General features: G+C 38.5%; 1 protein-coding gene across 1 annotated transcript in view; it reads right to left on the bottom strand.

The window, feature by feature from the left end:
- DNAJC27 (DnaJ heat shock protein family (Hsp40) member C27) overlaps window positions 1–15,595 on the bottom strand; it is a gene marked incomplete at both ends in the record, with an annotated part of 36,943 nt that overhangs the window by 18,567 nt on the left and 2,781 nt on the right. The window contains 2 exons of the mRNA XM_079721238.1: window positions 2,623–2,692; window positions 8,007–8,089. Of these exons, the coding sequence (XP_079577364.1) occupies window positions 2,623–2,692; window positions 8,007–8,089 (153 nt within the window). The remainder of the gene's footprint in view (window positions 1–2,622; window positions 2,693–8,006; window positions 8,090–15,595) is intronic.

Below are 15,595 nucleotides of genomic sequence, written 5' to 3'. Positions count from 1 at the left end.
CTACACTCCACTCAAACTGTTAAAGTAACAACACCAGTAGCCTGTGATAACTTATATAGTATAATAACTAGAGTATCCACTAATAAAGCTATGCAGAAAGATTTACTCAAAAACACTATAGAGGGGCTTCCCTGGTAGCACAGTGGTTAAGAATCCACCTGCCAATGCAGGGGACATGGGTTCAATCCCTGGTCCAGGAAGATCCCACATGCCGCGGAGCAACTAACCCACGAGCCGCAACTACGGAAGCCCGTGTGCCTAGAGCCCATGCTCCGCAACAAGAGAAGCCACCGCAATGAGAAGCCCGCACACCGCAATGAAGAGTAGCCCCCACTCGCCACAACTAGAGAAAGCCCGTGCGCAGCAACGAAGACCCAACACAGCCAAAAATAAAATGAATAAAATAAATAAATTTATTAAAAAACATTATTGATACATCAAAATGGAATTCAAAAAGTGTTCAAGTAACCCACAGGAAGGCAGGAAAAAGAAAACAGAAATGAAAAATGGAAAACAAGGGCTTCCCTGGTGGCATAGTGGTTAAGAATCCACCTGCCAATGCAGGGGACAGGTTTGAGCCCTGGTCCGGGAAGATCCCACATGCCACAGAGCAACTAAGCCCATGTACCACAACTACTGAGCCTGTGCTCTAGAGCTCACTAGCCACAACTACTGAGACCACGTGCCACAACAACCGAAGCCTGCGTGTCTAGAGCCCGTGCTCCACAACAAGAGAAGCCACCACAATGAGAAGCCCATGCACCACAACGAAGAGTAGCCCCCGCTCACCACAACTAGAGAAAGCCTGCGGGCAGCAACGAAGACCCAAAGCAGCCAAAAATAAATAAATAAATTCATTTAAAAAAAAAAAAGGAAAACAAACAAAAAAAATAATAAACGCTAACATATCAATAACTACGTAAGAGTAGGTGGTCTAAGGACAGAAATTGGCATAATACATTAAAAAACATGATTGAACTATGTATTGTCTTATCACTTCAAATATAATGATATAAGCAGGCTGAAAGTGCAAGGATAGAAAAAGATGTATCATGCAAATATTAATCAAAGGAAAGCAGAAATGTCTATATTAATATCAGATAAAATAGACATTAGAAAGAAAATTACCAGAGACACAGGGGGGACAGGATATAATAATAAAATTATATAATGAAGGCATAGCAATCCTAAATGTATATGCACCAAACAAGAGAGCTGCAAAATATGTGAAGCAGAAATCAATAGAACTGAAAGGAGAAACAGACAAATCCACAATTAATGTTAGAAACTTCAAAACCCCTCTTTTAGCAACCTACAGAACTAAACAGAAAATCAGCAAGGATATAAAAGAACTCAACAACACCACTGACCAACAGGCTCTAATAAATATTTATAGAACACTTTATCCAACAGTAGCAGAATATACATTCTTTTCAAGCACCCATGTAACATACACCAAGATAGACCACGTCCTGGGCCATGAAAAAGAAACCTTAACAAATTTTTAAAAATTGAAATCATAGAGTGTATTCTCTGATCACAATGAAATCAAACTAGAAATCAATAACAGAAAGATAACAGGGGGCTTCCCTGGTGGCGCAGTGGTTGAGAGTCCGCCTGCCAATGCAGGGGACGCAGGTTCGTGCCCCGGTCCGGGAAGATCCCACATGCCGTGGAGCGGCTGGGCCCGTGAGCCATGGCCGCTGAGCCTGCGCATCCGGAGCCTGTGCTCCGCAACGGGAGAGACCACAACAGTGAGAGGCCCGCGTACCGCAAAAAAGAAAAAAAAAAAAAAAAAAAAAAAAGATAACAGGAAAATTTCTAACACTTGGAAACTAAAAAACACACTTTTAAATAATCCACAGGTCAAACAGAAAATCTCAAGGGAAATTAAAAAAAAAAGCTGAATGAATGAGATGAAAATGAAAATACAACATATCAAAATTTGTGGGATACAGCTACGTAGTACTGAGAGGGGAATTTATAATACTAAATGCATACATTGGAAAAGAAAGTCTCAAATCAATAATCTAAGCTCCCACCTCAAGAACCTAGAACAAGAAGAGTAGAATAAACCCAAAGCAAGCAGAAGGGAGGAAATAAATGAAAAACCCAAGGAAGGAAAAACAAAAGATAAAGGTCATGAGATTGATTTTGAGACTACTTAGGACTGATAAGCAGATGCAAGTAAACCAAGTGAGGCTGCGTTAGCTTCTTCTGGGGAGAGAGCACACGTGACTGAGGAGTGCACTGGAAAATCACTCTAGAACACTGCTACAAAGGGTTCATTTCTGAATTCCTAAGTCCCTGTACGTATGTAATTATCTTTTCACATTCTGGGCTAAGGCACAAAGTAAAAAGCAACAGTCCTTTGAAGGTTAAAATGTCTTATCTAAGTGTTTGAAACATTAGCAACAAAATTTCCCTACCACTATTTAAGGGGATAGCACAAAAGACCAACAGATATCCATTAAGTTAAAGCTCCGAAGGGAAGCCACAAACACCAGCTAAATTTACCTATTTTTACACATGACTTGAATACTGGTTGTTCGGTAATTCAGGATCTTTCCTTCAACCCACTGACAATACTGGATATAGGTTTTCTCAAAAAGTCTTTCTTACCTCGTAGAAGAAGGGATGTCCAGCCATATCGAAGATGTTAACTTTGATTTCTCTGTCTCTGACTTGTACCCTGAAATGTTCAAATGCAAACAATCCCAAAGAAGGTCATGGCTTCTGTATTCATATTAATATCATTTATGTCGCTTATGAATTTCAAAAGGTTATGTGTATGAAATTTAAAAGAGGTACTTTCTTAGTGCCTCTTCTTGATTCCAGATAATCTTTACAACAGGAGCCACAACCTGGCAGGTGGCTCCTGTTTTAAGAACCCTGAACTCACTTGGAATAAACACCCTCATTTAGCCCCACCTTACCTCGACACTTCAGTCCACACCCGTAACAAACAAATAGTAGCTATTACTGTGGTGCTAAAAAAAAAAAAATGGATTTGGGACAGTAGGAGCAAGATGAAGGAAAACAAAATGTTTTACCTCACTTAGTAAGACATCGTAATTACTACTGGTTATGCTTGGTTACCATGCAGTACAATAAAGAGTATAAAATAAACAGTACAAAGATGTATATTATTAATGTTGATTGTTTAATTTTCCTACGCCCTTCATTTGAGCAAGAACAATAGTCAATTTGTTTTCAGAAATTTGGAAACACAGAAGAGAACAAAAAGGGAAGTAACAACGATTCATGTTAGAATTAACTACTGTTAACATCACAGTATAGTTGCTTCCAGTCCTTTTATTTTTTTAAAGAAAAATCACTATTACTGTTTCTATAGCAAAGGCGGCTGGTTGGGGATGGCTGACGGAGTAATGGGGCAGGCCGCGGGACCCTTGAAGGACTGTGCGTGACTGCAGGCAGCCTCCTTTGGGAGGCCGTTTCCATTCTTTTTTCACCTTGGTCCCCACCCCGAGGCTCTGGGCCTCCATTTTCTTATCTGGAAAGCAGGGTGTGGAGTCGTCTCCCCGCCTGCACTCAGTGGTGTTAGGGCAAACCGAGGGCAAGCTGCCCAGCAAAGGTGCTGACCTGGCATGCGGTCCCTGTGGCTCCTGTGTGGCCCCATTTCTGCCCTCTGAAGCAGCACAGCCCACGCGCCAGATGTTACAGAACCTCCCTATCTTGGTTGCCCACCTCTGCAAATATGTGACCAGACTAGAATGGTCAACCCCAGGAGAGGCTGGACACAGAAGGCACTGCCCTGCCTTTGAGAAGCCTGGAACAACTGGGGGAGACACAGCTGTGTAGGTAAAGAATACCTGGATGGCAAAGGAGACAAGATTCCGTAGATAAACCCCACACTCACATCTGCACCCAACCAGGAGAGCAGAAGAGTGACTGGTCTCCACCACGGGGCCAAGGGCTGCCACATTCCCCCCTCCTCCTTCTTTTGAACAGCTCTACTGAAGTATAATTGATGGACAGTAAGCTGCACATGTGTAAAGTATACAATCTGATGCGTTTGACATATGTCTACGCCTGTGAAGCCATCACCACAGTCAAGACAATGAACATATCACTCATTTCCTTGGGGCCCTTTGAAACCCCTCCTTCCTGCCCTTCCTGCCCTACTTAGCCAACCACTGATCTGCTGTCAGTCACTATTAGGTCAGTTTACTTTTTCTAGAATTGGATATATGTGGAATCATACCGTGTGTTCACTTTTTTGTCTACCTTCTTTTACTCAACATTATTATTTATTTTTATTTTTTTTTTATTTTTATTTTTTTTTGCGGTATGTGGGCCTCTCACTGTTGTGGCCTCTCCCGTTGCGGAGCACACGCTCCGGACGTGCAGGCTCAACAGCCATGGCTCACGGGCCCAGCTGCTCCGCGGCATGTGGGATCTTCCCGAACCGGGGCATGAACCCGTGTCCCCTGCATCGGCAGGCAGACTCCCAACCACTGCGCCACCAGGGAAGCCCCAACATTATTATTTTAGGGTTTATCTACGTTGTTGCATATATGAATAGTTTGTTCCTTTTTGTTGCTGAGTAGTATTCCATCATATGAATATGCCACAGTTTGTTTATCCATTAATCTGTTGATGGACATTTGAGTTTTCTAACTTGGCGCTACTAGAAATATAGCTTCTATGAATGTTCACATACAAAAAAAAAATTAAAATCACTATTGGAAAATGAATGAATGAAACATCATAAATAATTCAAACACTAAAGAAAAGTAGAAAGATGAAAGTTTAAAAGTTATCCCAAATCCTACCACTCAGAAGAAAAACCTTCATTAATATAGATGAACATTACTGTAGGCTTCTTTCTGTACATAGATAAGACTGGTAGACATAAATATTTTTATAAAATTGGGATTATATTAATTTAAAAGAATAAAATTACATTTCACTGAATTTAACAAAAGAAAAAAAAAGAAACTGATGTAAACTGGGAGGAATTATTGAGCTTTAAATATAAATGCTCTTTACCACAGAAACAGTATTTCCTAAAAAGATTCCTGTAAGGTTAAAAATGGAGATTATTAGCAATAAATTAACAGATTAAAGTTATGATTTTTTAAGCAACATGTTTCAGTTTAGACAGCATTGATAAGAGTCCCTCCCATGGACTACAAGGACAGCAGCACCTGCTCCCATTGTTTCTATACTACCTCCTGGTTTATTTATGATTATTGTTCCCTCAAGTTTATAATATCCTCTCTCTATTATTTTTTTTTCACTTTTTTTTCCACTTTCTTTTCTGAAACGATAATTCCTACAGTTGTTTTATATTACTTGTATATTTCAATCAAATTAACCACTAATCATCATGATTTCTTCATTCCTGAATTCTCTGCCATATTTCATTAATTCTAAGATGCACATTTGTTTTCATTTTAACATCTGTGAAATCAGGATCCATCTTACAAAAGACAGTGTGAGAACAGCAAAACAAAACAAAATAACAACAGAGTTTGAGAGCATCTGCATTAGATCTCATGTAACAATTTATATTAGAAAGTTTTGCCAGATAGCAGCTGAGAAGGGATGGAACTGAAGTTTATAAAATCAGGAAGTAACACAAATGTGTTCACAAATTGAAACTCAAAAGAGGTCAATTTAATTCAGAAGTCTGACAGAGGAAACTACCTTAAGAAAAATGGTAATTCATTACCTCAAGCCAGTGCTTTCCTCAATTGTGGCCTGAAGACCACCTGCATCATTATATGGAAATATGGGGAGGGTGTTTAAAATGTAGTTCTGTGCCCCACCTCAGATCCAGAATCAGAATCTTAGGGGGTGGGTCTAAGGAATATTCATTTTCACAAACTCTACAACTAATTCTTAAGCATACTGAAATCTGAAGGATGGAGTGGGAATCTACTTTTGTTTTGTTTTGTTTTTTAACATTTTTATTGGAGTATAATTGCTTTACAATGGTGTGTTAGTTTCTGCTTTATAACAAAGTGAATCAGCTATACATATACGAATCTATTGTTTTGACTGCCCAAAAGAGTACCCTCCTTCTCCCAACTGTGGTTTAAATGGGTTCTTCCATCTTCTTTTTTGATGCCACTCTGCTGGCCACAGCTAACTGAGCTGGGGAAAGGCACCTATCTCCACCTGGACAATCAAAACCTTACCTGGTACTTTTTAAATTTGTGATTAGTTTTGGTAAACTTGAGAGCTACCAGCAGCTGTGGAGAAGGAGCCAAAAGGTAGAGAGAGACACGTCATGAAAGGACCAGGTTATATTCTCTCCCTGGTTCCAGCGATCTCTGAGGCCCAGCTACATCCTTATAATTGGATTATGTGAATTGATTTTTTTTTTTTTTGGCTTGAGTTGGGTTTCTGTCAATCATATCCTCCTCCTCACCATAAGACAAAAAAAAAAAAAAAAATCAACCAGAAACAATACAGTCAGCTCTGTATCCATGGATTCAACTAAACTTGGATCAAAAATATTCAGAAAAAAAATTCCAGAAAGTTCTAAAAAGCAAAACTTGAATTTGCCGCAAGGTGGCAACTATATATTTACATAGCATTAACACTGTATTTAAAACTATTTACTGATATATTGTACTAGGTATTATAGAGATGATTTAAAGTATTGAGAGGATGTGCATAGGTTACACGCAAACACTACACTATTTTATATAAGGGACTTGAACATCTGCAGATTTTGGTATCCACAGGGGATCCTGGAACCAACATCCCTTGGATACTGAGAGATGACTGTAGTCTGTTGAATAAACCACAGTTCTAGGGCATAACATGGTAACTCTTATTTCTTAAATGAATAAATTAGCTACTTAACATGGATTCAAAACAAAACTGCCTTGAATAGGATATCCTACCACATAACTGATGAAATTCTGTGCCCTGAAGTATAGATACAGCCTACCACTTTAGTCTACCTTCTTGAATGTTGCCCTCATATTCTAATGTTGCAAACTTCCTCTTCAGATGTACCTATCTTACCTAACAATAATTATTTACTGAGTATCAACTATGTATAAGCACTGTACCAGGCACCTGGAGATAATTTATACTAAGAGCCCCTTCTTAATGGAGCTTTAAATCTAGCAGGAGACATTAAACACATACAAATGATAACACAAGACAATTTATGCTAAGACCCATGAATAGCAGAGCATTTTAATATTTCTGTCATTTTCAACTAAAATGAGTCCTGACTGATAAAGGAGCTGTTCAGAAAGCCACATGGGAACAGTTACACTTTACACCTTGAGGAGATGGACAGGCGGAGAGATGAGGGGAAAGGACGTTTCAGGTGGACAGAATGAATGACGGCTCTGAGACAGGAATGTATATGATGGCACAGGTTCAGCACGGACGGAGAGTGAAGTGTGGAAAAGAATGAGATGAGAGAAGGGAAGGGGCAGGCTGGGGTCAGAACGGCGAGCACCTGAAATTCCACCTTTGGGGATGTGCTGTCTACCCCAATTCTACCTTCCCCCAGTGTAATTTCCTGTTAATGTGACCCTATCTCCCCAAGCTGAACCCACCCTTGATTCATCTCCAAATAAATCCCTAATTTTACTCTTCCCAGATCATTTTTGCTGGATTCTAATAGGATGTAAAGATCATAAAAGGAAGTTCTCTGATAGAAAATTTTCCACATAATATTTAGGCTTTTGGGAGAGAATCTTTCAAAACTCTCTAAAAACATACCTGCTAACGAGACCTGCTTATATAGAAACATGCTTCCTGAAAAGCTACATCTGCCAGGCAGGCTGTGTGCTGACTTGCTCATCACCAGACCCTACACCCCACATGAAGCCTGGCAAACAGCAGGTACTCCATGATGAACAAATGATGTGATTACTACTATCTGTAAAGGTCTCATTCTTATGTGTCTCAGTTTATCTTCAGACTCTCCATTTCAAGACAGATCAGTTTAGAAGGGTTCTAAATTTCTATGTAATTTGCAAGCCCAAGGAAAGAATATATGTACTCACTTTGTGACTCCATAGTCAATTCCAATTGTTGCAAGGTATTTAGACACAAATCTTTTCTCACAGTATCGCTTTATAATACAGCTCTAAAAAGGTAAAAATACAGGCTTTTAGTAAAGACACTCTGGGAACGTATACAAAATAAGCACATTTCTTCATTATGGTTTCTTCATTCACCACGAGACACAAAGCTTTTTTTTTTTTTTTCACGTACGCGGGCCCCTCACTGCTGTGGCCTCTCCCATTGCGGCGCACAGGCTCCGGACGCGCAGGCCCAGCGGCCATGGCTCACGGGCCCAGCCGCTCCGCGGCATGTGGGATCCTCCCAGACCAGGGCACAAACTCCTGTCCCCTGCATCGGCAGGCGGACTCTCAACCACTGCGCCACCAGGGAAGCCCACACAAAGCTTTTTCAAAAGCCAAAACTATAAAATAACTGAAACAAATACTAAAGGTGAAGATTTTAAAGAAAAATTATTTTAAAATTCTTCCCTTAATACCATATATGGGTATGTTTTCAGTTTAGTGTTCAATCCTTGTTCTCTTTTCTTTTCTTTTTTTAAAATAAATTATTTTTATTTATTTATTTACTTATTTATTTTTGGCTGCGTTGGGTCTTTGTTGCTGCGCGTGGGCTTTCTCTAGTTGCAGCGAGTGGGGGCTACTCTTCTTGCGGTGCGTGGTTTTCTCCTTGCAGTGGCTTTTCTTCTTGTTGAGCACGGGCTCTAGGCACGTGGGCTTCAGTAGTTGTGGCACATGGGCTCAGTAGTTGTGGCTTCCCAGCTCTAGAGCGCAGGCTCAGCAGTTGTGGCGCACAGACTTAGTTGCTCCGCGGCATGTGGGATCTTCCCAGACCAGGGACTGAATCCATGTCCCCTGCATTGGCAGGCGGATTCTTAATCACTGAGCCACCAGGGAAGTCCTTCTCTTTTCTTTTGAAGACCTCTTTTACTCTTATATTTTTAATAATACCACCAAAATATCTGTCTACCTTGACCTCCCTCCCCAGACCAGATCCACATCTCCAAATATCTACTAGACTAATTTCTACTTAGATGCCACACTCACTGTTCCACAAACTCAAAATGCCCCAAAATGAACTAATCTTATACACAAAAACAGTGAATCCTGCTCACATCCTAGTTCTGTTAATAATACCACCATTTTCCCAATTACAGGGTATTAAATTATTAAAGTCATGGTTGATTCTGAGTCTTTCTAAATCTTCTTTTGAATGTTTCTTCCATCTTTCTCCTCACTCCAATTCCCACTGGTACCATTTTGGTTTAAGTCTTCATCATCTACTTCTGTACAACTACAACTACAGGAAATTCTTTATTGGTCTTTATGTCCCCTTTCCCTCCCAACTTCAATCAACACTGCATACCACTAATGTTATTTCACTTCCCTAACTCAAAAATCTTCAGTGGCTTCTCACTGCCAAGAGTTCAGCATCCAAATTCCTTTGTCCGTTATTCAAGATCCTCCATAATCTGGCCCTAATCTGTCTTTTCTGTCTAAACTCTTCTAATATAAACCCTCCATTTCTGCAAAACTCCCAGGCCTGACTTTTGTCATTACTTTTCTCTCTACTTGGAAAGAGCTCTCTCTCTACTTTCCAAATCTTACTTATGCTTTAAGGTCCAGTGCAAACTCTGAGCTTCCAGGTTATGAGAGATCTTGCCTACATATGAACTTCTCTAACACTTTTTATATACTATATGTGTATATAGTACATATACTATATATGTATATAAATGTATATATACATATATAATGTATTTGTTATCATTTATTCACTGCCTTGTTATCTTTTCACATGTGCATATTTATCTTACTTCTTCAGCTAGACAGTAAACTACTTGAGGGCAAGCACCGGTATTTTACTTCTTTGTATCTTATAACTTTATATCTGAGCAATTAGCTCAGTGCCAATGAAAAACTGAATTAAAATGACTTGTACATTAATGGCAATCCTTAGCACTCATGAAACATAATTTACTTGAAGTGCTGGTCATGAAGCTTATTCTGCTCAAACACTTTCCTGATGAACCTCAATCTATATTAAATAGGACAGTTGCTTTAAAAAGTGCTTAATAAGCTCATTGTGAACTGAAGGAAAAACTTCTTTGGAGTGAGTACTGCTAAGAGGCCATACATTTAAAAAACACTTTAAAGGTTGAAAGCACTTCTCAAATGTTTTCTCTCACAATATCCTAGAAAAATAAATACAGCCTTTTTCTAAATTATTCATCAGATTAAGAGACCTGGAAGTCCTTTAATTCCAGTACACTATTTAAACACTAGCCCTAAGTATTTAAAGAGATGCACATTTAATTAATGGTATGAATAACCACTGCCTATAAACAAAGAGACAGGGTTCCTGGACCTTAGGATCTTATAAACTAAGTTAAATAACATAAATATAGAGAGACTTTTTTGCTTTCTCTATTTTTCTTAAATAGATTTTTTTAGGTACTTTTTTAATGCAGTTCCAATTAAAATCTTAACCAATTAAAATCTTAAGGTTTGAAAAAAAAATCTTAAGGTTTGAATCTTTTTTTGCCTAATAGAATTACCCTAAAATTCATATGAAAGAACAGTTATCTGAGAAGCACTAATCCAAGTATGAAAAACAGGAAAGGGGCAGGGCAGTAGAAAGAGGTGGGAATTTGTATTGACAAATATAAAAATATAGTCTGAAACTGAGAGAGTATTATACTGGCATAAGAATAGACAAGTAGGTCAGTAGAACAGAACAGAGAGCTCAGAAATAGATCCCATTATATATAAAAATTTAAAAAGTGACAAAGGTGATATTTAAAGTCAATGGGAAAAAAAAATTTATTTAGTAAAATGTTACTGGCACAATTGCATATCCATCAGGAAAAAAATTAAGTTGGGCCCTGAACTTCCCTATATACAAAAATAAATTACAGATAAATTTATGATTTAACTATTTAAAAATAAAACAATAAAAATTTCAGAAGAAAATGTGCAATATATGTACAACCTTAGGGCAACCTTTTCAACCAAGAAAGAAAACCCAGAAACCATAAAAGACAGGCATAATCTGTATGTCTATGGCTGGTTCATTTTGTTGTGCAGTGGAGGCTAACACACCATTGTAAAGCAACCATACACCAATAAAGAAAAAAAAAAAAAAAAAAAGATAGGCATAGCCAAAGCAATCTTCAAAAAAGAACAAGCTGGAGGTATCATACCCCCTGATTTCAAGCTATACTACAAAATGACAGTAATCAAAACAGTAGGATATTGACACAAAAACAGACACATAGATCAATGGAACAGAATAGAGAGCTCAGAAACAAACCCACACTTATATGGTCAATTAATCAATGACAAAGAGGGAAGAATATATAATGGTAAAAGACACCCCCTTCAACAAATGGTGTTGGGAAAACTGGACAGCTATATGTAAAAGAATCAACTGGACTACTTTCTCGCACCATATACAAAAATAAAGTCAAAATGGATGAAAGGCTTAAATCTAAGTCCTGAAACCATAAAACTCCTAGAAGAAAGCCTAGGCAGTACACTCTTTGACATCAGTCTTAGCAAATTTTTTTTGGATCTGTGTCCTCAGGCAAGAGAGACAAAGTAAAAATAAACAAATGGGACTACATCAAACTAAAAAGCTTTTGCACAGCAAAGGAAACTATCAACAAAATGAAAAGGTAGCCTACTGACTGAGAGAATATACTTGGATAAGGGGTTAATATTCAAAATATAGAAAGAACTCAGACAACTCAACATCAAAAAAAAAAAAAACAAATAGCCCAATTAAAAAATGGGCAGATGGGCTTCCCTGGTGGCGCAGTGGTTGAGAGTCCACCTGCCGATGCAGGCGACGAGAGTTCGTGCCCCGGTCCAGGAAGATCCCACATGCTGTGGCGCGGCTGGGCCCGTGAGCCATGGCCGCTGAGCCTGCGCGTCCGGAGCCTGTGCTCCGCAACGGGAGAGGCCAAAACGGTGAGAGGCCCGCGTACTGCAAAAAAAAAAAAAAAAAAAAAAATGGGCAGAGGATCTGAATAGACATTTTTCCAAAGAAGACATACAGATGGTCAACAGGCACATGAAAAAGATGCTCAGCACCACTAATCATTAGGGAAATGCAAATCAAAACCACAATGAGATATCACCTTTTACACTTGTCAGAATGTCTATCATCAAAAAGACAGTAAATGACAAGTGTTAGAGAAGATGTGAAAAAAATAGGAACCCTCGTGCAATGTTGGTGGGATTGTAAATTGGTGCAGCTACATGGAAAACAGTATGGTGGTTCCTAAAAAAAATAAAATAGAACTACCATATGATCCAGCAATTTCACTTGTGGGTATATACCTGAAGAAAACAAAAACACCAATTCGAAAAAATATATGCACCCAATGTTCACTGCAGCATTATTTACAATAGCCAAGATATGGAAGCAACCTAAGTGTCCATCCGTAGATGAATGGATAAAGAAGATGTGACATATAAAAATGGAATATTACTCAGCTATTTTTAAAAAATGAAATCTTACCATTTGTGAAAACATGAATGAATTCTAGAGGGAATTGTGCTAAGTGACATAAGTCAAAGAAAGACAACTAGCATATGATCTCACTTATATGTAGAATCTAAAAAACAAAGCAAACAAACAAAACAAAAACAGACTCATAGATACAGAGAACAAATGGGTGGTTGCCAGAGGGTACGGGGGATGGGGAAGTGAAATAGATGAATGGGATTAACAGGTACAAACCTCCACTTACAAAACATAAGCTACTAGGATGTGTTATACAGCATAAGGAATATAGTCAATAATATTGTAATAACCTTGTATGGGGACAGCTGGTTCCTAGACTTGTGGTGATCATTTCATAACGTATGCAAATGTCAAATCACTATGTAGTACACCTGGAGCTAACATAATATTATACGTCAACTATATGTCAATTTTAAAAAGATAGGCATAATTGAGTATATACAAATGATAATAAAATCAATTGTATGGTAAAATATAAAAGTATTAAAAGACAACATACTGGGGCAAATATCTGTAACTCATATGACTGGCAAAAAGTTAATAACTCTAATGTCCCCCAACCAGAAAAACTGGTAAGGAAGACACATTATCCAACAGAAAAATAGGCAGGGACTATAAATTGAGCAATCCACAGAAAAGCAAATCCAAATGTTCAATAAGCATTTGAAAAGATGCTCAGCTTCATCTGTGGTCAGTGAAATGCAAATTAAAGTAACAATGAAATTACTTCTCACTAACCAGATTAGTAGCAATCAAAAGAATGACAATACTGTGTTGGCAGGGAGTTAGGGGGAAATGTACCAGCATATTACTGGTAGAAACACACCTTTTTGAAGAGCAATTGGCAATTGTTACTAAAATTTTAAAATGTGCTATTCAACTCAGCAGTTCTACCCCTGGGAATCTAGTCCAGGTATTTAAGGATATATATACCTATAGAAATGTATTATAGCAAGATTGTTTGTAGTAGGGAAAAAGGGAAACAAGTGAATTCTCATCAATAGAGGGGATACTTGCATGTTATGGACTATTATGCAACCATGAAAAAGAGTGATTGGAGCTATGTCAGATAATTGGAGGAATCACCACAATCTACTGTTAAGAGAGAAAAAGCAGGGCTTCCTTGGTGGTGCAGTGGTTGAGAATCCCCCTGCCAATGCAGGAGACACAGGTTCGATCCCTGGTCCGGGAAGATCCCACATTAGTTGCTGCAGAGCAACTAAGCCTGTGCACCACAACTACTGAGCCTGTGCTCTAGAGCCCATGAGCCACAACTACTGAGCCCACATGCTGCAACTACTGAAGCCCGTGTGCCTAGAGCCCAGGCTCCACAATAAGAGAAGCCACCGCAATGAGAAGCCCGTGCACTGCAATGAAGAATAGCCCCCGCTCGCCGCAACTAGAGAAAGCCTGTGCGCAGCAATGAAGACCCAACACAGCCAAAAATAAATAAATCAAATAAATAAATAAATCCCGGATGTCATTTAAAAAAAGAGAGAGAGAGAGAAAAAGCAAACTCCAGAGAAGTATATATAATACTGTACGATGTGGGTACTTTTGCCTGCAAGTAAGGGAAACCAATTCAACTGACTTAACAGGAAAATATTTACTATAACTGGAAATCTAGAATTAGGGCAGTCTTCAGAGTTGGTTGATATGAAGAGTCAATGGTAAGAACATCAGGATCAGATCCTAGAGGACACTGAGAACTGGGCTGGGATTCTGGGGTAAATTGATGCCAATGCAGAAAGCTGAACTGGATATAAACAAAGACCACAGAGAAATTCCCCCATTGAGGGAGTTAAGCCCTTGGGAATCTCCTTTTTCTTACTGCATCTCCAGAACCTCTAAAACAATGCTGAATAATAAAAGAAAATAGTATGTATCCTTTTCTGCATCTAATTTTAAAGGAAATGGCCTCAGCATTTTACCAGTTGGTATGTTTGCTGTTGGTTAGTAATAACTATTGTTTTAAAAATAATAATAGGGCTTCCCTGGTGGCGCAGTGGTTGAGAGTCCGCCTGCCGATGCAGGGGACACGGGTTCGTGCCCCGGTCCGGGAAGATCCCACATGCCACGGAGCGGCTGGGCCCGTGAGCCATGGCCACTGAGCCTGCGCGTCCGGAGCCCGTGCTCCGCAATGGGAGAGGCCACAACAGTGAGAGGCCTGCGTATCACACACACACACACACAAAAATAATAATAATAATAATAAATATTGTTTTTCATATTTAAGTAGTTTCATTTTATTCTGATTTTGCTTAAAGTGTTTATAAGGTTGATTATATCATTTCTTTTTACAGTACAGAAAATATTTTCTCTAGTAATCAGTTCATATAACAAATTATGTTGATTAACTTCTTGATCTTGAACCAAGTTTGCACTCCGTGGGATAAACCCTACTTGCTAATAGTGAAACTGTTTTGATATGTTGCTGAATTCTATTTGTGGATATTTAGGAATTATGCATCTGTATGTATATGTGAAAATGGCATATACTTTTCTTTTTTGATACTATATCAAGTTTTGCTATTTAAGTTATCATGACTTTACATAAATAAATTGGAGTGCTGTTCATCTTTTTCTTTGCCTTGGAATAACTTAACTGAAATTATGTGTTATTTAGAGCTTAAATAAAGCTTGTTCATGAAGCCATCTGATCCTGATACCTTTTTGGATAGTAAGCCTTTTAATTGCTTTTCCAACTTCTGCTTTTCCAATGCAGGGGACATCCTTAAGTGACTGGTCATTTGGGTTTTCTACTTTTTGAGTCAATTTTGGTAATTTATATTTAGCTAAGAAATCCTCCATTTCCTCTACATTTTGAAATGTGTTCCCACAGAATTGAATGTAGTAGTCTCTAGTCTTTCTTTCAATTTCTTCCAGTATGTGATTATGTCTCCTTTTCAGTATTAATCTTGTAATTTTTTGCTTTCTCTATTTTTCTTAAATAACATTTTAGGCATTTTTCTTTTTCATTAATCTTTCTAGGGAATTCTCTCTTTCTCTTGGTGAATTTTGTGTCCTTTTTCTTCTGTCT

Source organism: Hyperoodon ampullatus, assembly GCF_949752795.1.
Source record: "Hyperoodon ampullatus genome assembly, chromosome: 15".
NCBI lineage: Eukaryota > Metazoa > Chordata > Mammalia > Artiodactyla > Ziphiidae > Hyperoodon > Hyperoodon ampullatus.
This window is presented reverse-complemented; position numbering and strand designations above follow the sequence as displayed.